This window comes from Anoplopoma fimbria, chromosome 14 (assembly GCF_027596085.1).
Source record: "Anoplopoma fimbria isolate UVic2021 breed Golden Eagle Sablefish chromosome 14, Afim_UVic_2022, whole genome shotgun sequence".
NCBI classification, from domain to species: domain Eukaryota; kingdom Metazoa; phylum Chordata; class Actinopteri; order Perciformes; family Anoplopomatidae; genus Anoplopoma; species Anoplopoma fimbria.
The window spans coordinates 14287787-14312312 of NC_072462.1; the positions used below are offsets into that span (position 1 = coordinate 14287787).

The 24526-nt window shown below is 37.4% G+C and overlaps 1 protein-coding gene across 1 annotated transcript in view; it reads right to left on the reverse strand.

The window, feature by feature from the left end:
- Positions 1 to 10673: 10673 nt before the first annotated feature.
- The window catches only part of pappaa (pregnancy-associated plasma protein A, pappalysin 1a), a 79611-nt gene continuing 65758 nt past the window's right edge, over positions 10674 to 24526 (reverse strand). The window contains exons 20-22 of the mRNA XM_054612929.1: positions 24059 to 24130; positions 22837 to 22935; positions 10674 to 10778 (exon numbers count right to left, since the gene is read on the reverse strand). Of these exons, the coding sequence (XP_054468904.1) occupies positions 10674 to 10778; positions 22837 to 22935; positions 24059 to 24130 (276 nt within the window). The remainder of the gene's footprint in view (positions 10779 to 22836; positions 22936 to 24058; positions 24131 to 24526) is intronic.

A 24526-nucleotide genomic window follows, 5' to 3' on the forward strand; every position in this document is an offset into this window, starting at 1 on the left:
ACTGATCATAAATCACTAATATCATAAATCAACAAACACCAATTATAGAAGCATACTAAACGTAAAAACAACAAACAAGCATGTGGTGAGGGGAGTGTGTGCGTGTGTGTGTGTGTGTGTGTGTGTGTGTGTGTGTGTGTGTGTGTGTGTGTGTGTGTGTGTGTGTGTGTGTGTGTGTGTGTGTGTTGAGGAGGGGGTGGAGAGAGATAGAGAGAGAGAGCAAGATAAAGGACTTAGTCACCTGAGTGGATATGCCACGCAAGACTCCGCAATGGTGGAGGAGAGAGGGAAAAGAGGGAGAGAGAGCAGGATGGCGGACGTAGTCACGTGAATGGTTATGCCACACAAGGCTTCACATTGGCAGCGTGTCAGCAATTATTTAAAGGGGGAATGAGACACACAATGGAGGCCATGCTTTACACACCACGTGTGTATGAATGAGCGTAATGGAGGAAAAAGTAATACGGTAAGTAATAAAGTAAAAGCAGGTTGAACAGAGAATGTCGAAAAAGTCATAGTATAGTATGTCAAAAGAGGTAAAAATAAAGTCATAAAATAGCATGACAACAACGTCATGATGTTTGAAAAAAATCTATAAAAAAGTCCAAAAAAAAAGAAAAATCATGACAAGGTCACAGTATATCATATGGCAAATAGTCATAGTATAGCATGTCGAAAAAAAGTTGTTCAAAAAGTCATAATACAGCATATGGAAAACAATCTATAAAAAAGTCATGGTCACATACTATACTATGACTTTTTTTCTACTTTTTTAATGACCTTTTTTGACATTCTATCCCATGACTATTTGCGACATGACTTCATCATGACTTTTTTAGCTATACTACGATTTTTTCCGAAATACTATATATGATTTTTTTTCAACCTATTTCGACATACTATACTATGACTTTTTTTCTACTTTTTTCGACATACTATACTATGACTTTTTTTGACATGGTATACCATAACTTTTATCGACATGCTACACTGTGACTTTCTCATGACTTTTTTGGCATGCTTTACCGTGAGGTTTTATTTACTTCTTTCAACAGACAATTATGTATCTTATTACGACATGCTATACTATGACTTTTTTCGACATTCTATACTATGACTTTTGTCGACATACTATACTACGATTTTTTTTCAACATAATATGCTATGACTTTTTTTCAACCTATTTAGACATACTGTACTATGACTTTTTTCGAAATACTATATTATGACTTTTCAACTTTTTTCAACATACTATACTATGACGTTTTTCCGACATGTTTCTACATACTATACTATGACGTTTTTCCGACATGTTTCTACATACTATACTATGACGTTTTTCCGACATGTTTCTACATACTAAGCTATGACTTTTGTTGAGTTTTTTCGACGTACTATACTATGACTTTTGTTGAGTTTTTTCGACGTACTATACTATGACTTTTTTCAACATCCTATACTATGACTTTTTGTGGACTTTTTTTGACAAACTATACTATGACAATATTACTTTTTTTGACTTTTGTCAAACTTTTTCGACATAGTATACTATGACTTTTTTCGACATGTTATACTATGACTTTTTTGAAAAAAAAAAAAGTCATATTATAGTATGTCGAACGAAAGAAATCCCTGCACACTGTCTTCTTCACTTGCGTATAAATATCTTTTAGTAACGTTTCGGTACGTAGACCTTCATCAGGTTATTTTACAAGGAAATGATGATGCATGCATTAAATAGAACTTGGGGTTCGTAAATAGGTTGGTAGACCAATCAGATTGCCCCAATCACATGACATCAATCAGTATTATAGTATATTATTATAGTATGTTGAAAAAAGTCGAAGAAAAGTCATAGTATAGTATGTTGAATAAAGTCATAGTATAGTATGTCAAAAAAGTCATACATAAGGGATAGTATAGTATGGCGAAAAAAGTCAAGAAAAAGTGATAGTATAGTATGGCGAAAAAAGTCATAGTATAGTATGTTGAGAATATACATAGTATAGTATGTTGAGAATATACATAGTATAGTATGTTGGAAAGAGTCATAATAAAGTCATAGTATAGTATGTTGAAAAAAGTGAAAAAAAGTCATAGCTTAGTATTACAAAAAATAATCATAGTATAGTATGTCTAAAAAAGTCGAAATAAAACACAGTATAGTATTTCGCAAATAGTCAAACAAATGTCATAGTATAGTGCGCCAGAAAAAGTCATAATATTGTATGTCGAAAAAACTCATTGTATAGTATGTTGTAAAAAGTCATAGTATAGTATGTCGAAAAAAGTCATAATATTGTATGTCGAAAGAAAATAAAAAAAAGTCATAGTATTGTCTGTCGAAAAAGTTGAAAAAAAGTCATAGTATAGTATGTCGAAAAAAGAGTCATATCATAATATCTCGTGAAAAGTAATGTTATGGTTTGATAAGAAAAAGTGATACTGAAGTACCTCAAAAAGTGCCCATGGTATAAACTTCCCACATCGTCTAGTGGTTATGATATTCGTCTCACACCTAGGCGGCCGGGGTTCGAATCCCAATATGTGACTGTTGTTCAATTGTTAAAGTATGTCAAAATTTGTCTTAAATCTTTCGTGTTCTCCAAAAACTTAAAAATTGCCAAATTGTTTAAAAGAAAGTCACAAAAAGTACAGTTTATCTGAAAATGTATAGTTTGTCTAAAAAAATATTTTTATAGTATGTTTAAAAGAGTCTTAGTGTAGTATGTCATTAAAAGTCATAAAAAAGTAATAGTATTGTACATTGAAAAAGTAATAGTATAGTATGTTTAAAAATGTATTACAGAATACTACAAAATACATAAAAGTCATACTATAGCATATCGGAAAAAGTCATGACAAAGTCACACTATAGCAGGTTGAAAGAAATCTTTAAAAAGTCATAGCATAGCATGTTGGAAAAAGTCATATAAATGTCATTGTATATTATGCCGAAAAAAGTCATCAAAAAATCATAGTATTGTAGGTAAAAAAAAGAAGTCCTAGAACAGCCATAGTATAACTTGTCACAAAAATATCAAAGTATAGTATGTCGATAAAAATTGTTTAAATAAAATTGTAGTATAGCATGTTGAACATATTCATAGTATATTGTGTTAAATAAAAAATAAAATACTCTTTGTATAGCTTGTGGAAAATAAGTCATGAAAAGTTATCAAAAGGTCACAATATAGCGTGTATTAAAAATCATAAGAAGTCTTAGTATAGCCTTATATAAAAAGGTCAGAGTACTGTATATTATGTCGAAAAAGTCATAACAAAATTATTGCATAATTTTTCTAAGAACAATCTGATAAAGAATGTCAAAAAGGTAATAGTATAGTATGTCTAAAATATAAATATAAATAAACTGTTAAAAAATCTATTAATAAATAGTCATAGTATAGCATGGAAAATTAATGCATGGTATAGTATTTCTACATGAGTCATAAAAAGTCATAGTATAGACTGTCGAATAATTTCAAACAATAGACTGTCAAAAAAAGTCACAGAATAGTATTTTTCATGTACAGTCATAGAATATTATGTCAAATTTTGTTTTATTAAAAAGTCTCAGTTTAGCGTCTGGACAAGAAACATGGTATAATATGACTAAAAAATCTTTAATCTTTAAAAACTTAGTATAGAATGTAGAAAAAAAGGCAGTAAAAAGTCTTAGTATAGAGCTGGTGCAGACATCTGCATAAATTAAAGTGAGAGCGTATCTGTAGTGTGAGAAATGCTAAGAAAAAACATTTCCAATACACTTGGGGTCAAGACAGGGGGTTAGACATTTGTGGGTTATATTTATTCAATCACGCAATACAGCAGCAGCCATTGCAGACACACCTGGAGTAGATTTGTACTAAGTGCCCCCTTGCTAGTTGATACTGTATATGTATTGCTAACTTCCAACTATTGGATGGATTAGTATGACATTTGTAAATCTAGCACCACAATTGTGTCACAATTTGACAAATACAATACAAACATATAGCAGCATAGAGAATAATGTGGTTTCACCTTGGATAGTCTTGTTATGAACTTAATCTGACATGGTTTGATCAGTTTATGTGGTTCACATGACTCATGTGTCCATCCTGAACTGACACAAGAACTCAGAGGAGAGAAACCCCCACAGTACAAACCACTAGAGTAAAGTTGCACAATAGTACAGGAATATTTGGATTACAATTACTCAGCATGATGACAAAATGAGACTTTGATGAAAATAACTGTAATCAGATTTTAACTGAGTAATTTTACAATGCAGTGCAGTGCTATTTTTCCCAAGTTTTACCCAATATACCACATAATCCAGCTGAAACATATTCACAATGAGCTGGAAAAGGGGGAAATCATTCACTGAACGAACAGACAGCCATCCCCTATGAATAACTCTAATTTATATCATTAGCTGAAGGTGACTATGACTCTCTGCATGTGAGCTGCTGGGAAGCATTTTCTTTTTCCATCTCCCTCAACAAACTATTCCTTTAAGCTCAGATCCAGTTTCTTTCCAGTCATGCAACATTAACTGCACTTTAAAAATCAGTAGTTTGATGTTCATTCTCACAAATTAGGCCATTAACGTCATTGGAGTGCCAGGAACAGCACTCACATTTCCATGCCAATGTATCAATGACGGCTTAAAGAATGAGCTCCTCTTTTAAAACCACCTCAGCACTTTTTGCATTTTGATAGGGCTCACTATGGATCTTACAGAAGAAGTATACTCTTTAAAGCTACACAGTAGTTAAAAATAAATCATAAAGCAGCTCCAAAATGAACCTGGACACACTTTTGCAATGACAAACTTTCAAAGAACTGACCACACTCAAGATTGTGTTCACTTTAACCAGTGTTTTATTTCTACACAATAAATGACAGCAAAATGAACATGATGATCTTATGACTCTTCCTTATGAAAATATAGTACACATCAGACATGTTTTGCCATGTACCAGAGCACCAAAAATATATATAATTGCAACTGTGAAAACAGAGAGAAATATCGACTTAAACATAAAAGTCCAATCTGTTGTATATGTGCCTGAAAAAGTGCATACTGTGTAAGAACCAAAGAGAGAGGAGGCCATCAGAGGGAGGGAGGGACTACTGAGTCTGATGGCTACCTTTACAGTGTTGGTGAAATTCCCAGCAAACACAAAGGCATTGGGATAAGACTTGACAATATACAGTATGGAGTGAGGAGAAATGAAAGCTCTTTGCAGACATTTGAAATAAACTTGTCAATGCATAACAAAGACCGGTCAAGTTTGATTGAGAGGATCAATTCCAACAGACTCCTTAGATGCATAAATGACAATTGTGTTTTTATTCATCTTGACAACAAATAAATAATTCATGACTCAATGGATAAATTCATGGTTTAGACAACTGACAACAGTGCTTGTACTAAGCCATTATTAACAAATAAATGCTGACAGCGAGTGGTGTGGTAAAGCATCACAGGTCTATTTTTCTAATTTTTTTTTTATGTCTTGCAGGTGATACTTTGACACAATGCACAACATATTCACGGTTCATCTCTTTGTATATAGTTATGATAAAAATCAATCCAAGAGCTACTCCCAAACAGTTAGTACATGGTTTGCAAATACAATCATCATATAATAATATTATTTACATCTTAAAATATATTTGTTGAGCAATCGGGTACGAAACATCGTAATACCACTAGATATCCACGTAATATGTAAATACACTTTTTTTGTATTTCCCACTTAGAAAAAAGGACAATTCACCTTTTTTATTTATTGAGGGATTAGGAACATAAGTGGACCATTCTATAACCAGAGGCCTGTGAGAGGTACTTCATGTGTTACAATACACAAGGAAAATGTCTTACAACAAGATGGCACATCAGTATTTTTCTCCACAATGATCTGAGCAAAAATATTAGGGCTTCAGACACTTTTTCTTACCCTCCCCATCGCTTTGTAATGTGCTAGACACACTGCTTCTGCCATTTTTAGACAAGCAATACAACATCCAGGTGTTAAATTAGAAACAAAAGAGCGACTGTTGATGGAAAATGTGGAGAGGTATCAAAGCCTGTCAAAAAAGACTGCTATACAAATCATATTATGTGATAAGCGTAGGCTCTAGGTGAGGAGAACTGTGTTCCTTCAGACTTCAAAACTTCAAAAGGCTCTGTAAGCTGGGCAAACATCCTCTCTCATTTTCACAGGGCCAGCTTGACCCTGGCAGCCCTGCGCAGGCATACCTGACAGTGACAGATGAGGCAGTGTGTCGAGGAGTGGGGAGGTGGAGGGGTGAGGGAGGGGGCGCTGGGAGTCCCAGAAAGGGATGGCTGCCACCCCCAGGAGGAACTGACTCATTGGCCTCGGCTTGATGCCAGTCAGTGCTGGCCACCCCTAGCCCAGGGGCAGCCTCTGTGAGTACACATTTTTACACCTGGACAAATAGCTGGACAAGCCAGGAAAAGCAGCCCACCCATCCCTACCTCTTTCCCTGCCCTGCTCCTACTTTTCCGCCATCCAAGAACACTCTATCTGGGGCACCATCAACTGCCTTCTGACATCCAGTCCTTATTTCCCTTCATTTTTGATCCCTCTCTTTGCCACTTCTCCTGTCCTCAGCTGGCTGTGTACATATATTCCTTTCGCCTTACACTGGTCTCTCAAAACGCAATTTGCTATATTATGCATTAATGTATTTGACCATTATATACTTGGTTCTCTTTTCACAACGCCTTGTATGTATGGCTAATGCGTGCATTTAAAAAAAAAAAAAAGCAAGTAATGAAAAACAAAAATAAACTTTACATTCTGGTCTTAAAGGGGAAAAAAGATACACTGCACTCAGTAACATTTGAACATGTGATGGATTCTCATTGGATGCAAGCAGTGTCCATCTACACTTAATGACCAATGAGACATGTTCTTGTGTGGTTGTAAGCCTAAAGTGTGCTGTATCAATGCTTGACAGCAATGAACACAACAGAGCATGATGACGGAGACAAAATGACAGCTTTGACTCACAACCGATAATGTTTTTGTTTATAAGAACAATGTAAAAAATAACTTACATGGACATTAAATATAACTTAAAAAAGTATAACACTCTCAATAAATAGTTCTACTATTTACACCACTGTTACGAGACGCAAAAATGTCACTAAAATACCAAAAGTATAGAGGCAGCAAACATTACAGGCATGAGGTACAGCAAGGGATCCTGTGATGACTACAGTAGAGAGGCGATGTCCTCATCCAATGCGTAATCTTACTTCCTTCCATGAATATCTTGGTTAGCTATGGCTAATGGGTACCTCCAATATTAAGAATATAATTTTCAAGTTGACATGCAGTGTCATCCTGTAGCCTTTCTGATAGTAATAATGATCAGTTGTTTTGGTATCGAGACATTGACTAATGATGTATATATTTCTAAGTTAGTCAAAGTACTTGGAAGCAGGTTATCTTTGTTATCAGGTTATCTTTGTTTATAGAAAGAAGGAAAGGATGCAATGAAATATTTCGGATTCATCCATTCAAAAGGCTAGAATGGCTTTCCAGTGCCCTCAATGGCAGATAATGAACCACAGTACTGCATGTCACTGTAGTCTGTAGTTATTGTAGGTCATGCATCTCCCCACTGGTAACAGTTCAATGTAAAGCAGCAGTATCAGAAGTAGGCCTACTAATATTACATATAATTTGATATTATCAACATAATAAAAAAACCAGGGCTTTATATGTTTTGATACAATCTGCTGATGTAGCGTTCACAACGGCCTTACAAAACTCATATTTCGCAAAAGTTACAAAGTATGGCATGAGTCCCTTTTAATGGGATTGTTTTCATTTAAACGTTTGCTTCCTCTTTGACATATCTTGGTTTATCTGCCAAAATCTACACCCTTGACATTAAAGGATGCATTACACACAAATCAGGGCAAACGACGACAAGCTGATTTGCAGTCTAGCTAAACCTTAAATAATACACTTTATGCGTTGATGTGTACCCTATTTCTTCTTTTTTTCCCTTTTGTGTGGGGGTGGGGTTGTGTGGGGCCTGTATGGATGTTGGACAGATGGATGGATTCATCGTTCATAAAGACAATACCTCCCTACTTCATTGATAACCTCTAATGCAAGGTCAGTTTAGGTAGGAAAAGAAGCATCTATAGCCAGATACAAATAAAACACTAATGACAGGAAAGCTAATAGCAACACAGGGAGTCAAACGACCGAATATCATAACATTCAGTTTGTTTCAGATCACCATTCTGACAATAGCAGCTTCTAAACATTTTTGAAAGATATACTTTTTCTCCTTACATGGAAACTAAAAAAGTGCAGTAACTGAGGTCAATAATATAAACACTGATTAAATGACAGTTTGTAAAAAATGAAATACATGAAAATTAAAACCCCAAAACATGTTTTAAAGCGTCTGTCTATCAAGAACATATAGTAATATTTACACGGTATTACTGATGATTTTTTTCTTTGTATTTGGAGAAAAACATTTTTTTTCTTTCTCTTCATGTTGTGGTATTGTCCAAGTTCTTCACCAACATTGGTTTTAAAATTACATGAAATTGGTCTTACATTGCCACTTGTACAGCTTGTTGTGTACAATGATTCATGAGTATGATCTGGAATGCTATAGCAACCTAATATGAGTCAGAGGGACTTTGCCATTGGCTCAAATGAAATGAAAAGTCATAATCACGCAGACTGTAACCACAACTATGGTTGCAGCGAATAAGAGCAGCAAAATTTGGACCAATATGTCAAGCAGCCTTCATTATCAAATGTGCGTGAGTAAAAAACTACTGTTTATGTGTCTTTAGTGAAGAATAACAAAACACAAAGCTATTGTAGCAGCCATATAATCTAAATATGTCAATTGGTGGGGACGGACACCCGAGTTCACAATACTAAAAGTGCTGGTCAAAACAACCAAGTGCACTTTTTACTGCAGAGACAAACGTAACGGTTAAATCCATTCCTTAAACACTAGACCCAGCAGAGAATCTAAGGGATCTTTGATCATACTGTGACTGCAAATGCTGTGTTGACATATACATCCAAATGTCATTTTCATGTATAATAGTGTTGCCTGCAGAGCCACAGCTGATAATCCATTACTACTGGAAGGGGAGAGAGTGAGAGATATGTGTGTTTGCATTTGTGTGTAAAATGTGGCCTCCTTCCACCTGTACTCACTCTCACTCAGAGCCATGGTAGATATCCAGCCCTTTATTTCTATACTCTTGTGTGGCTTTGCAGTAATGTGAGATCAAAAAAGCCACAGACTCCTGACAAGCACTGACTACATTCTGAACAGGGCTAGGATCATTTTATTTTCAGTTTAAAACATTTTTAAAATCAGTGCTTGAGTAAACACATTTTTTATCAAGCGCCATGAGGGAGGGGTTCAAACTGAAACTAAAATCACCCCAACCCAAAGTGAGGTGTTAACGATGACATTCTTTAAGTCGTGGTCATGTAGTATTTTTCTTGGGCAGTTGGGTTAAATGGGAATGACAAGTGAGGTTCTGGGTTTTTTAAAGTTCTTAGTGCATTTCATGTCTGATGATGTCAACATGTGTTCTCTGAAAGTATTATGTACTAACATGCAAGTGGGAAAGAATGCTATAAAGAGGTCATGTCAGCAGCAAGGCAGACAAAACTTTCTAACCCTATTAGATATTATGATGTAGCAGCAAACACAGTAGCAGAAGCCATGCTTAAATTGTTTTAAATATGCATTCAGGATTTTTCTTTATGTATAAAATTGTATTAGGAAATTGTTTGTGTAGTTGGTCAACAATTAGTTGACATTTTTTGTATGTGTATTTGTGCATAATGTTTTGGCTTTTGTGTTGAATCTGTGGCTTGAAACTTAACAATATGGCTGTCGCATTCCCCACCAAGTTAGGAATAACCTCTATAGCCTCTGATGTGCCTATGAAGAAACACACTTTACTAAAGGATATACATACGATACAGAATGTCTGACCAGTTTAAAACCAGGAATGATATAAGTTCCTCTGAAAATATGTTGAACGTGCCTTTAACATGTCTGAGGATTATTTTTGTCTGGATTTCCTTCATATTTGCAAAATACAGAGCCAACATCAACACAATCCCCACTTCCACATTTTGATTTAACTTTGGTTCAATCATGTGATTGTAGAGCAAGGTCACTAAAATAGACACTGATGCCAGCACAAAACTGAACAAAAGGCATGCTACCTAGGCTTGGTTATATTTTTGTTTAAGTTTGTTTGTTTTTTTTAATTTTTTTTCTCCTTGGAAAAAAAAAATACCTGTTCCATGTTACTCTTTTTTTTCTTCTCTTTGCTATATATGTTTTTCTTTTAAATGATGATATTACAGGGGTTACTTTCCTTAGCTGAGAAATGAAGTTTACTGTGGAGTCTCATGGGTCCCATCTTCTATTCTAGATCTTTCTGTGATGTGGAAGCGGAGACATTTCAGCTGGTTGGGGTTGCAGTATGGATGGAGAGGTATGCCTGTTAAGCAGCATGTGCAGGAAATTTGGAGGCCGAGAGGAGGATGAAGGAGGGATCTGCCTCGGCCACTCTGGCTGTGTTGTGTTGGAGCAAGGGTCCTGGGACGTTGAACAGAGGTCCCTGCTCAGGTTGGTCACCCGAGGGAATGGACGTGTTCATCCTTTCTGTTTTCTATAGCATTCAGATCCCGACAGGAGCACTCATCCCGTATGTCACAGGACATGGGGAATGGAATCACCTGGGTGGAAGAGAAAAAGATACTTACATTTATAATGTTGTCATTTCAAAATAAAACAATTATCTTTCACTGCTAAGGTCTGTCTTGGTTAAAGTACAAAAACTTGATTTTCAAAATTGATGTAATGGTGCCACAGATCAATAAGGTTTCTCAATGGAACAAACTGTCATGTGATCAAATATTTTTTAAAGAGTATGAATTTATATTTTTCAATGTCACTAATATTTCTTCTTTTTGTTTACCAAATTTGTTAATATATAATCTTTCCAGTGAACATGAACATTGCCTAGCTTTCCCCATCTCTCTCTTGCACCCACACACGCATACATATGCTAGCTCACTCTCTCTCTCCCTCTCTCTCTGCTCGTAGTTGATGTAGACCAGATTATTGCAAATATCTAACAGGTTTGATATTGAATCAGAGTGGTTCTCATTAGGCCATTTGTCTAACTTTGTAGTGGGTACACAACTCTGTGTACAGCGTGTACCTAAACTCAGTGCTAAACTGCCAGGCAGTGAGTCCTCCATAGCGTTGCTAATACTGGGGCATTGGTTTAGAACAACAAACAACAAAACAGCTGTGTGGAACTATTCTTGTCATGGTATACATGTATGTGACACTGCTGTACAGTATTTAAAATATGTTGTTGTTGTTTTTTTCCTGATAGACTATAAGTTTACCATAAGTCCTAGTAGGAAACATGCATTATGCATTCACAAGACCCATAAAATAACATCTACTCAGAATATTAGAGAAATTGATATCCTAGTTTCTCCGATAGTCTGATGTCAAAGAGAAATACTGGAGGTTAGAATAGCACCAGAAGATCATGGGCCATTGCCCTTGGCATTTGACGTCACTGGGTAACGCGGGCAATGCGTCACCAGCACCAGCTGCTGCTGCCTTGTCTGCTTCTCTCTCGGAGAGCCTGCTTCAGCTGTTTGGGTACACCAAATGTGTCCAGGCCAAACAAGGAACACATGTGGTCCAAGTCATGGAAGGCAGGCACCAGACCAAGGGTATGTCTGCATTTGTGTCCTGGTTTCTTATCAGATCAATCTGTGGGGGCCTGTGGTGTCGCTTTTTCTTGTTAGGGCTGAGTGGTACTGCCTTGTTGGAACAAAGGATCTCTGTATACAATGCAAAAGTTGCAAAACTGCTGGCTACTGTTACCAACACAGATACTTGACAGACTGCCTCATGCCAAACACAGTTATTAGTTCAATGTTATAAGTGAAAGCTGTCTGGCTGCTATGGGAGGAGTGGTTTCCAGGGGAGGGTAATAAGGCTAGTATCTGAACATAGAGTAGCTGCTGTATAAATGCTACTACTGTAATGCCATCAAACTATATTATCTGGAAGGGTTACCCAGCTAATTACTAAATCCATTAGCATTGGAATTAGAAAGAAATTAGAATTTCCCATCAACTAATTGATGCATTGGTAGTGTCCATTAAATTGCAAACCATCAAATTTTGTTAAGCTAAATATTAATGAAATCCTCATTGTGAGTTGTGACAGGTTGCTTAACACTGCATTTTGTAGGAGGGGTCCCATTTCTTTGCACAAAGCAAAAACAGCTCGACTGCCAAGTATGAAATTACTGGGATCCACCACACTGCTTCTGCATCAATAGAGATTTTATCATTTTTTTAAGAAGTGTGATTAAAGTGCTCATACTGTGCACTTGATTTACCTAAAACATTGATACATTGATTTAAAGACACACAAGAAAGTTATAATTCCATGGTTTGGCAACTACAAAAATTGTCTTCAAAACTTAGAGCTCTTCCTCCATTTTACGTAACAAACCATAAATAGTTTGTTACGTAAAATAAATATGCTTCCTCAGTAACTGATGTAAGCAAAGTGGGGAAGTTACGTTACAATACTGAAGGTAAAACAAGTCAAAAATGTATATATAAATGCTAAAGGGTGCCTTAGTGCGTCAGTATCAGAAGTTGAGGGTCACTGACCAAGCAGCAGAATGTGACGGGTTGGGTGAAATAAGCTGTTTGTTTACCGATTTTCAAAGAAAAATACACTAATTACTTAAAATGACTCCCAACCTTTTAAATGGGTTGGGATTCAAACAAACATTTAAAAAATATAAACTGTCAAGTAATGAGCCCTTCCTACAACTTTCCATTTTTTTTTACTTTTGCTAAAAGTAATAAGACGTCACACTTTGCTTTGGATAGCAGTGTAAAGTAAATGTAAAAATGTTTTAGTTGGTGGTAAATGCAACACACAGCAAACAACACCAATAGTTTGTGCGAGGTGAAGACTTGTAGACAGCATGTCTGTGGAATGATGGGGGAGCATGCTAGTCACTGAGGAGTAGTGACGCAGGTTCCCCTTTGAAATGGGGTATATAATATGTTGTTTGTGTGTGTGTGTGTGTGTGTGTGTGTGTGTGTGTGTGTGTGTGTGTGTGTGTGTGTGTGTGTGTGTGTGTGTGTGTGTAAGTTGGGGGGGGGGGGTTCCTCATGTGAGGGCCAGGTGGGCAGTGCCCACACTCCTCTGAGAAAAAGAGGCCTGCATGTGACGACTTTACAAGCTGAGGGGCCGGACACACTTTAGAAACAGCTGTAAACCGCATGAACAGTGTTTCCTCTGTGGCATTTTGAAGCCAAGAACACGGGGCTCCTCGCTCCCACATGACTCATTCTCAGTTTAATTACACTATCTCTCAGTTTCACACTTTCACCATTAGAGTCTCTGCCTTACTTTACATTGCTTTATTACTCCTCTCTCTAGCAACTGACATCCCCATTACCCCTCTCATTACACATCACTGCCCCTCTAAGGCCACTTCTGTTTATCTCTCTATCTAGAGAATGATGGTGGGTGGCAAATTTGACATGGTTTCCTTTGACCTTGACCTCCAGGGTGGCTGGGCCAGCTGCCACATCTGGCCATGACTTGAGGTTTCTCTCAGGGTGGCTGGGAAATGGGACTGGCTGGCCTTGTGGGCCTGGGGGCCCTAATGCTGCCCCATGTCCAGGGGCTGGAGGAGGACTGGGGGAGGACACCCACTAACAGCAACATGAAAGCTCTTCTGAAGAACGCAGACCTTGTCAGAGCCCCATCCTTCCATCTCAGGAACAGGTCAAAATAACAGAGTTCCTCTCATTTATGTGTGTGCAGTATGTGAATAACAGCCTGTGCTTAAAGGGGAGAAGGTGTGTAAGGGGCACAGGCTTGGGGAAAGGGGATCTGGCTGACCTTGGGATGGATAACACCCTGTTCATTAGCAAGTAACAGTTGTTATTATAGTGAATTATAACCAGAGACATTTATGTCAGTCTTTACAATATTAGGAAAAATGTCAGGGAATGCAGTATAACTATGTATTTTCTATGGTTTTTGTTGTATATTAAATAAAATATATTCATCCATGTAAAATGTAATCATCTCTGTAGACAAGTGTTAGGGAACAAACAATGCAAGTGCAATGCAATTGGAATGTAAAGGGACATAAAAATTGAGATGTGCTTCCACCAACTCATGCAACTAGTCTCATGACTCCATACTTACTTGCAGGACAGCACTGTCATTTTGGTCATGGATTATCACAAAAGTTAAAATCAATAGTAAAATACCTCAGTCTTTTGAACCATTGAGCAAAGTGTGATAACATTTGACAAAAATAATCTATAGTTTTTGAGGAAATAACAATTAAACTGTTAAATTAAAATTGAACAGAGGTCTACAGAAGGAAACACAACAAGAAGAGAAAGTTCTGATGGACACAATTAGGACGTTGAAAGAACATAAGAACTAAGAAAGTCTGCTTATGGCAGTTATCTATTGACTGTAGTTCCTTTATTACGTTTGTTACTTTATTACAGTAGTGACTTAATTAAAGTAGTTACACTATTGCGGTTGCTAGTGTTATTATTTCAACACGAACCATAAAGATTATTTCTAACTATAACCAAGTAGTTTTGTTGCCTAAACCAACCAATCGTTCTGTGATTGTTTCACAACGTTAGCCACTTGGCTTTGTGAGTTTCTGCCAGCGTCATATGAGCCTGATATGAAACGTTCTATGAAATGTGTTTTTGATTAGGTTTTTCTGCCAACTGGGTTTGCCAACACCTTAAAAAACAGTGGAGAGTGTGTGCCCCACTGTGTTACTACTTTTGCTCAGCTGTGCAGGAGAGCCCTGCTCCGTCCTCCACATTACCCTTCCCTCCACTCTCTCTCAGGTGCATTTTTAGCCCCTCAACCCTCAGCCCCAACTCCACACAGACAGATACAGAAATTCCATTACACAGAAACCCCCCTATTGCATGTGCGTGCCTGCTCCTGTGCCCCTTCCTCCCCTTTAACTGTCCTGGCAGAGCCTTGGCAACAGGAAATAAAGTCAATTTAGCTGCCTGCAGAGGTTAAAAAAATAAAGAGCTGTTGCTGGCATGTGGTTTTGGCATCCTGTTATGTGAAAGTTTGCTGTAGAACATGTTTAGGTTGAAAACTAGAGAAAAATATATATATATATCTGTAATAGCTCCAAAAGATGGTCTGTAGGAAATTAGATCTGTGTGGATTATATAGAAATAGGTTAGATGTAAATTTGGTAACAGCCAAATGCTCAGAGAAGAAAGTTACATTTGCACTGGTATTTGGAAAGGGCTTTGACTACGTGAATAACAAAGAGAGACGGAGAGGTTAAGTGGTCAGCTGTGACTATCACAGACCATCAGCTTAGACACAAACATCAATTGTGACACATAGTCACGTATTGAGCATAGTTTTGCCAGACTGATAGTTGTAAACAGATGTGAGGGACCAAGTAGGATCTAAGCACTAGCCCAAGACAGCACCACCACCAAAGTAGAAAGAAAACCCCTACAGGAATATTAAGAACAAGTTGTTTTAGAGAGGCCAAGCCATATAATCAGTTCCCTTTGCATATTGCTTCAAGCATCCAAGAAAGGAATTCCTTCCAAACTAGGGGGACACCTACAAAACGGGTCCTTCGCAGGCAACCCTCAGAAAGGCATACTCGATAACCTTGCCTCCTCTCTGCCCTGCCTCTACAAATTCAGCCAACAGCTTGGAACTATTAAGGGGAGATCCTGTGGTGACCTTACGTGGAGCCAGTCCTTGCACCTTCAAAGCTCCCGGGGTGGAATAATACACAGCAAATCATCCAGAACTCCTTAATACACAAATCTCTATCAAAATAAAAGACGAGAGCAGGATTTGCTGGGAAAGGGAGAAAATAAATGAGCAGCTGAGTTCCATTGCTTTTCACAATTCTGCAAATTTTTCTTTACAGTTTTTCATCTGTTATCAGGATTAAACTCTAACTTGACATGGAAAATAGAGAACAGGGGAAGCAGGAGGAACCTGGAATACTTTAATAATTGATACCTACAAGAGTATTTAGTATTTTTGGAAATACTAGAAATTGCCCAATTGTTGTATCTGGAAGATATTTAATTACATTCTAGAAATTATGATTTTAATATTGGACGGTTGACTAAATGATTCAACCATGATTCAAATGGTTAAATCATTTTAAATTTGAGAGGCGTTTTATGTTGGGAATAATAACTTATGCAACTGCCGTAAAAAAGTCACTTAAGTATTTTCTGCTAAGGAGGGGCGAGCAGATGTTTTCATCAATGTGTTGTATCTTCTCAGTCAATGGACTGTTGAATTTATGGTGGTATGAACCGTTGGTTTTAGGTCACAAAGTAAACAAGTAAGGCATTTAGGATTTCTTAAGCTCTGAACTCTTTAGACAGACTAAAGGGATAAAAAGATAGATGACTCTTGATGAAGAGGGAAAGTCTGTTGTAAAATGTTGTTTTGCACTGTTCTTTTACCAAAGATCAGAGGGAAAGTAGATGTCAAATATGTTGGCAGAGAAAATAAAATAAAAGGGTTTCTGTGTGCGTGGATCATATCATATCTTTGTTCTTACGAACTGTGTCACAACACGCTGGGGACTACAACACTGGCAAGATTCCCACTGAGTTACCAGACCTCTTGTGCTTAACAACCAGTGGCTGGTGTGTCTGTTGATGTGTGTGTGTGTGTGTGTGTGTGTGTGTGTGTGTGTGTGTGTGTGTGTGTGTGTGTGTGTGTGTGTGTGTGTGTGTGTGCGTGTGCGTGTGCGTGTGTGTGTGTGTGTGTGTGTGTGTGCGTGTGTGACGGAGACTGTGAGTGGGATTGAGAGAGAGAAAGAGAGAATGTGAATGAGCAAAAGACAGTGAATGAGTTAAGTAAATGAGAGTGAGAGGTGGAAAGAAGGAAAGAGTTGGATGGCAGGTTTATCCACTGTTATAGGTAGACATAGCTAAAACTATTGCAGCCTGATACAATAGTCCTGAAATAAATCATAGTTCTATGAAGTTTATAATGTCACATTATGGTGAAACAGTTTTTAAGAGGCTATGATTTAACCGCTTTGTAATTTAAGATGATGTTGAATTGTATTATGTTATACTGACGGATGTTTCTATCATTTTGTCCACCCCATTTACATCAGCGAGTTTGGCTAAATAACACACACGTATCTGAATAATGCAATATGTGGTATTCTGACAAGACACCCATTCGTTCCTACTTTTTTTTCCTACTAAGGGTTCACAGATATATATTTTCATTTATCAAAAGACTGAATAGTTGTCTTGAACAACTCAATTTTAGTTTTAAGTAAATATTACTTAACAGGACTAAGAAGTGCATATGTTTGGGAGGATTTTCATTATTTTACACTCACCAATGAGGAGCCACTTAGCAAAGGCAGCAAAGGCAATTCATCCCCCCAAAAAACTTAATTTATTATTTGCACACACCATAAAACTGTGTTTGTTGTAGTTGAGCAGGCGTACAGGAAATCACTGGCCATCTTTGGCCACATGTGTGTTATTCAGCAGCTCAGGGGAGAGAGACTGTCATGAATGAGTTACAGATTCCTTTTGTCATATATTGTGATTTTGTTTACTTTTAGAGGTTTTTATGCAACTCCCTCATTGGCCGCCTGCCACACATTTGTTCAGTTTGGGGAAAATCAGAAGCAGGTGCAAAACACCCTGTTTCTGTTTTGACTGAGTTGATCAAATAGGGATGACTTTAAAGATAAGCTTTGCCCAAGAGCAATAAACAACTAACTCCAAATGCCTACTAATCACAAATATCAAAATGATAAGCTTCATGGAAGTTCAAATGTGGACAAAAGATAATAGTAATAAAACAACAAGATGAAGATGGAAGGTTGTCTGGCTAATAATTGAAAACTGGCATTCAGATTTAGTTGAGATTTTCATTCATGTACGTTTATATTAGCCGAGGCATTAAGCAACATGTGTGTGCAAGCAAGCAGCATCAATTAGGCAGTGGTCTTACGAACTAACAAGCAAAAAAGATTAAACATCTGGCTTTCCTCTGTTGCTATATCAATTTCACATATCAGCTTAATTCCTTAGTGTTTCCTTTTTCTCTCTCACCCACAGTTGCTTTCCTCCAAGCCTTGCTCCTGGCAGCTGATAAATCAAATTACGATTGGTTATTTCAAAGCAATTTTTCATATCTTTCTCAATCGCTTCCAGGGGACCTAATAGTAGAAAACACCAGCCAGACTGCTTTCTTCAAATAACGGCAAGGTTAAAATGCCTTTAAGTATAATTTGGAAAAGCAGCCTTGAGTTCTTGAGCCCAGCTACGGTATGATTCATACTGTATCATACAGTATGATACTTACTGTATCAAACTGTAGCACTCCACTGAATATTTAAGTAGATGGAATAGAACCCAATCTGTCTTTGCTGGCATGACAGAAGTTCGTACGAAGTAGGTAACTTGATCCTCCATTAGCCTGTAGTTAAAATTTCAGCGAACTGCTAACACCTGTTTTTGAAGACACCACTATTGACCGTCATTGTAGCATCATAGGCCTCGAAATACAGCAGCAGTAAACCTGGGCCACATTATTCTACAAGGATTAAAGAGCAACTGAATAATTAAAAAAAAAAAATTAGATGGAAGGCGGAACGCCGGCAGGGGAAGGAGAGAGAATATGAACTTTCAAGCCATGTAGAGACGTTTTCTTGTAAGCGGTGGTATTAACGAGTAGTACCACACCAACATTTAAACAGAAAACTGACATTAGCAATGCACCTAAGCCTGGTGAATGTTTGTTTGGTCGCTCATCAGAAGAAATAAGGTGCAAGTCGTGACTCACAGAACAGATATGTTCGTTAAAATGTTGGCATTTTATAAAGGAGAAACACATTAAATATATTTTTATTGCTCCACTAAAGTTCTTTATGGGCACCAACATTTAAAGCTTGGAGCACATGTGCTCTTTAAGAAAAAAGTAAGCATCAAAACCCTGAATACATTTCTAACTATTTCTTACTGACTTGTTTTCTTTAACCCAAACGTAAGATGTTCAGTTAAACCGACCGTGCACTCCTTTGATGTGAAACCCAACAAATCCTAACTTTAAAAGGACCAATGGCCTGCTCTCCTCTAACCCAGCTTAACCTCCTGTTGCTGCAATAATTCAATGGAAGCTACCCTCCCATTGGGGTCTGTCAGTAAACGTGAGTTATGCAAGTTCTGGCTGAGCCCCTGCACTGGATCGGAGCCAAAAGATGTAGAGATGAGATAGCGTCAATCAACAGCAGCGAAACCACTTCTGGAGAGAGGTCACTTCCCAGCCGGATGCTCACCGACTTTCCTGCTGCTATTGAACTTGTGAATAAAGACAAAAACAAATCATGGCCCTCTGGACCTCTTTCTATCTGGAAGCGGGTCATAGCTGAGTAGCACAGCAATAGTATATTGGTGCAACTTTGGTGATTGGAAGCTTTGCAACGGCATAAAGGGCATTTCAAAGAAGGTTGAGGATTAAAGATCATAATTAGTAAGAATGACGTTTTCATATTTCTGTGCTAACTCATAAATTCAAACCTACAACCAAAGCCCTGGCTAGCCTATGGGCAGTATTTTAAAACTTTTGTACTCTTGTAGGAATGCAGCTAATTTAATATCTAGCCTGCAAACTGACGTTAACACTTTTCATCAGTGAAGGTCTGTTTTGATGGCTTGTTCAACAAGTTAAGGTGAAGGACAAGGTGTGTGTTCATGCTTGTGATTAAGATATGAAGGAGACCTTAACAAGAGTCTGGGGCTCTTGTGTTGTGTAGAAAGCTGGTTTCTGGCTCAGTGTGACGTCTGCTCTGCCTATGATAGAACAATGACATTACTGCTTTATGCAAGATTTAATTGGCTGTATAATAAGTTCTTCACTTAGGTGGGCAGAAACCTAACTGGATAACTTCAAATGAATGCAAAAACTAAGGGGCACCATCATGAAACCAAAACATTTAAAATGTAAGTGATCCCTTTTGGTTTCTTATTATTTTCTGGAAGGAGAACATGGAACAAATTATTTATTGATGCACAAAAAGAGGCTACTGACAGCACACGGACAAGACACGGACAAAAAGCGCAACAGCAGCACAAAAAAAAACGCTGCTTATTGGAGATAAGGATGAAGAAAGCCTTACATTTCAGCAATTACTTCTCACATATGATATACCAAATTATACTGCCAGTGTAGAAGATCTGATTTTATAATACTGTTTCCATTATGGATTTGCTGAGAAGCGCAATTGATTTCTGCTCAAAATTTCTCTGACTATGGCCATTAGTAGTTTCACTGTACGATTGGTACAGGGAAAACTAGCTCAAATTATTTAGTAACCTAATTTATAAAGTCTAAGAAATTAAATAAATAAACAAGTCTTTTTTTCTGAGGTTAGCTGCAATTTTCAATGTAATCCTGTTCAGGTTGACCCTGACTACCTCCATGTAAAATTTGATGTTTGATTTTACTCTACAGTTTAGAAGAAAATTAAAAGAAAATTAGTTCAAATTACATAGAAACACATCGAAAATGTCCTCTTGTTTAAACTCTTATTAAATCATTTCCTTAAGAGGTTTGCTGAAATTGTCAATGGAATCCTGTTCGGGGATTGACCCTGACCATGACCATGTAATAGCCCAAGTAATTTTATTATCTCACTAAATTTAAAACCTGGCAGCCCTGCAGAAAATATGTTGTAGATGTAGTAAATCTAATGAACTGTTACTTAAATGATGTCATTTCTTTTTTTTTTTAATTTGTGTAAAAATTGTTTTCATTTATAAATGTTGGCCAAGGTTGTGATATTACGCAATGAAACCTGGAGGCTCCCAACTTGCGGGTTCCGACTTTACCTCGTGAAAGAGCCAACAATACAAGTCATGTGGCTTGATGTTATCTATTAGATTGGTGAAACATTTTCTTCTCTTTGTATTTGGAATTTGTAAAACATAATATTCGTGACCTCTTGTGGATCATGATGCAATCCTTTAGTGCAACGGACCCAGGTAGGCAAATCTTCGTCACACAAACATGAGGTTTACTTTTAAATCCAAAAACATCAGATTATGCCTGTAATTGTGTGCTTTGAGACCTTTGCTGGGTAAAAATAATATGTATCAGCGGTCTCTGTTAGATTTCATTCAGTCCGATGTGGCTGTGGTGCAGGTGCAGAGAAAGAAATACACAAATACACCAAATTGTGCAGTAAACAATGTTTTGGGTTGAGGTAAAAAATATTTGCCGCATGTAATCTAAACAGTTACATATAATAGTACATGACCACAGAAACAAATATTTTGTGCCCTGTACTCTACTACCTCTCCTTTTGGGTACCAAAATGATAGTCTTGGTGCTTCTCAATGACATTGACCCTTTGGGAAAACAATGTAAATGTGATCATTTAAAAATTATGCAGCAGTGCTGTTTGAAAATTGTTTCCCTGGCGAAAGCCGTGATCAGTCTATTGCCAATGTCTTTACAGACAAAGGTTTAAAAAAGTACACCAAAGAACTTTTCTTTGAAAAAATGTTGTTAGCCAGGAAAGAAAGGTGATTATTTCTGTCCTCATAACTATGGACCCAAAACCCCCAACATTTTGTGAAGGTGGACCGGAAGCAATCATGGGAACGTTGATTGAACCATGGAAGAGGGCGAGATGTCCCTTGTATGTCCTTTTTCCCCAGAGAGGAAATTAATAGGCTCTCCCGTCAGACACACTGACACAGCCAGTGAGACCCATAGACCGCAATATAAGTCCAGCCAGACATACAGATGGATATGCCAGGAGGACAATTTAAGTCCCTTGCCAGATTCACGGAAACAGGCCAGGCCAGAGAAGCAGATGCTGCTGCACAGAAGCTACAATAGACTTCCAGTCAGTTCCTTTGCCAGCAGCTGGCTGGAAAGAGCCAGACAAAGCACCTCCCTGAATTAAGAGAGTTACTACCAGAAGGATGATCAAACTTTTTGACATGCTTAGCTTAATGCTGAAATACGACACAGTTTATTGAGCGCTGACAGATGTGACTTTCTATTAATCATATTAGGAACGGGTAAATTATAATCCAAGTTCTTATAATCATGATCTTGTGTATCTGTGATAACTAAATTAGATTAGAATTACTACCCACATTGGGTTATGAGTAACTTCACATAAATTCAGGCACACAGAGACAAATATAGCTCTTTTACACATTGGGAAACTGAATATTACAGAGAGACGAGGACTATTGATGAAGTATGAAAACTCCCACTCGCTTGGATGTGATATCAGTAAACTGTCTACCAGTAATCTAAAACTAGAAACAAAGCAAATGAAAGAAGAATCTGTTTATAGAAGGTCCAAGAGTATACATACAATACAGCAGTCTTCAACAGTTTTTTGATTTGGGGTTCCCATTAAACGTACCTTGTGTAGGTAGAAATTATTATTTATAAAGCTTGATGCATAGCAGTGAGAAAATGAAAAAGTCCAAGTGGGTGGTGAGGCACAGGGAAAGGGAAAAATGATCGCATATGGGAGGGGGGATTTATTCCTAAGCTTTGTGTGACTCCAGAGTTGGGGAACAAACACTGACTGTTGATCAGTGTGACCAGGACCTGATCCAAAATCATATCTTTGTGTGAAGTGTGAGATTTATTCTGAGGTACACGCATGCCACTAACCTTCTTGGTCTTGACAGTGGATTGGCAGCAGTCTCCTCCGTCATAGTTACAGAAGGCTCTGTTGTTGATTGAATCACAGTAGTTGTCTCCCATGAATGGCTATCGAGACAGATCAGGAACAGTGTGTAATTAGTAAAAAAAACACTGAAAAGAAAATGCTACATTTAAAATGGTTGATAATGGTAAAAAGGTGAATTAACAAGGATTCCTTTTTTTTCTAGTGGTACTTTCCTCTTGAGCATTTCAGTATATTTTAGAGGTCTCTAGATAAATTCAGACAAATCTCATGCATTAAACTTCCCTCATCTTTCATTGTGACTTTTTAAACCCTTAGTGGGCCAGACCCATAAATCAAACTGAGGACACCATAAACTATTCACTTCACAAAACACTCCAATAAGGTGATTTATTGGGTTGGCCCCACCCTCGCCACTTGGGTTACCAATCAGGTTATCCAGTTGGCATAAACTGAATAGATGAAATCATTCTACCATGACGTGTAGTGGAATTCTTTCACATGTTGACTTCTCATGTGAATGCACAATTTTTAGAAGAAAGGCATGTTTAGCACATGATCAAATGATTACGTTTGTAAGAGGTAATATCATCAGATTACAACAAGCTAATAAATGTCAATGAGCTGATACCAGATGGCCTTTGATGACAGCCTTTTTGAGTGGCTTACAAAGGCTTAAGTGGCTTATGCTGGCAACCACCCGTGCACCCTGTGCAGGAGGTTGACATCAGCAACCTCAATCTCTACAGTTACTTGCCAGTTTGTTAAAAACTACTGTACTTTTAACTTGAACCCCACACATATACTTTAAACCCTGGCATATTTTCAGAAATGTTATTAATATGCACAGTCACTGTCAAATAAAGTAATGAACTAATCAGCTATCCTGCCCATCTCAGCCATACCTACAAGTATAATAAGACTTACAAATTCTGACAGGAGATTTTATGTATATTTTGTGTTATTTTCATGCTTTTATGAGTATGTATATTCAACATTAAAAATTAAAAACTGGAATATTGGCCAGTATAAGCATTTACACTCAAATCTGGCAGCATGTATGAAACATTTCCCATCGCTCGGTTTGGTTTGGGGTCCAGGAAGGTGGAAGGATTATTAAGTATTAAAGTCTCGTATGATAGATGAGACTATTACTCCACAAAAACAAAGACAAAAACAAAGATCGAATACAGGTCCAGTCCTTACCTCACATCCTTTGATGCAGTGGAGCAATTCTGGGTGTGGATACCATTTCAGTCCCATTGTACAGACTATACTCTGAAAAAAAAAGGACAAAAGTTGAGGTGAAGTGTAATTAATAAAGTTATACTGGTGCTTTCCGTTGTTTGGGTTATTCCCTTTATGAACAGCATTTAAACAGATTTGCTAAGACTGTTCTTTTTTACCTGCATTTCAATCCATATAACTCTTACACTAACTAAAGTCACAAGGCATTTTCTAGCCACGCGCACAGACACACACACTCACACATCTAACACAGCAAAGCACAGGGGAATTCAAAAATCCTCATGTGCTTCCATTGACCTTTACCCACCAGAACAGCAGAATTAGTTGATTAATACAAGATAAAACAATCTAAATTATTAAATACATTTTTTTTCATAAGTAAGTCACGGCTAAGGGGTAGAACTGATGGAGTGAAAGAGAGAGAGA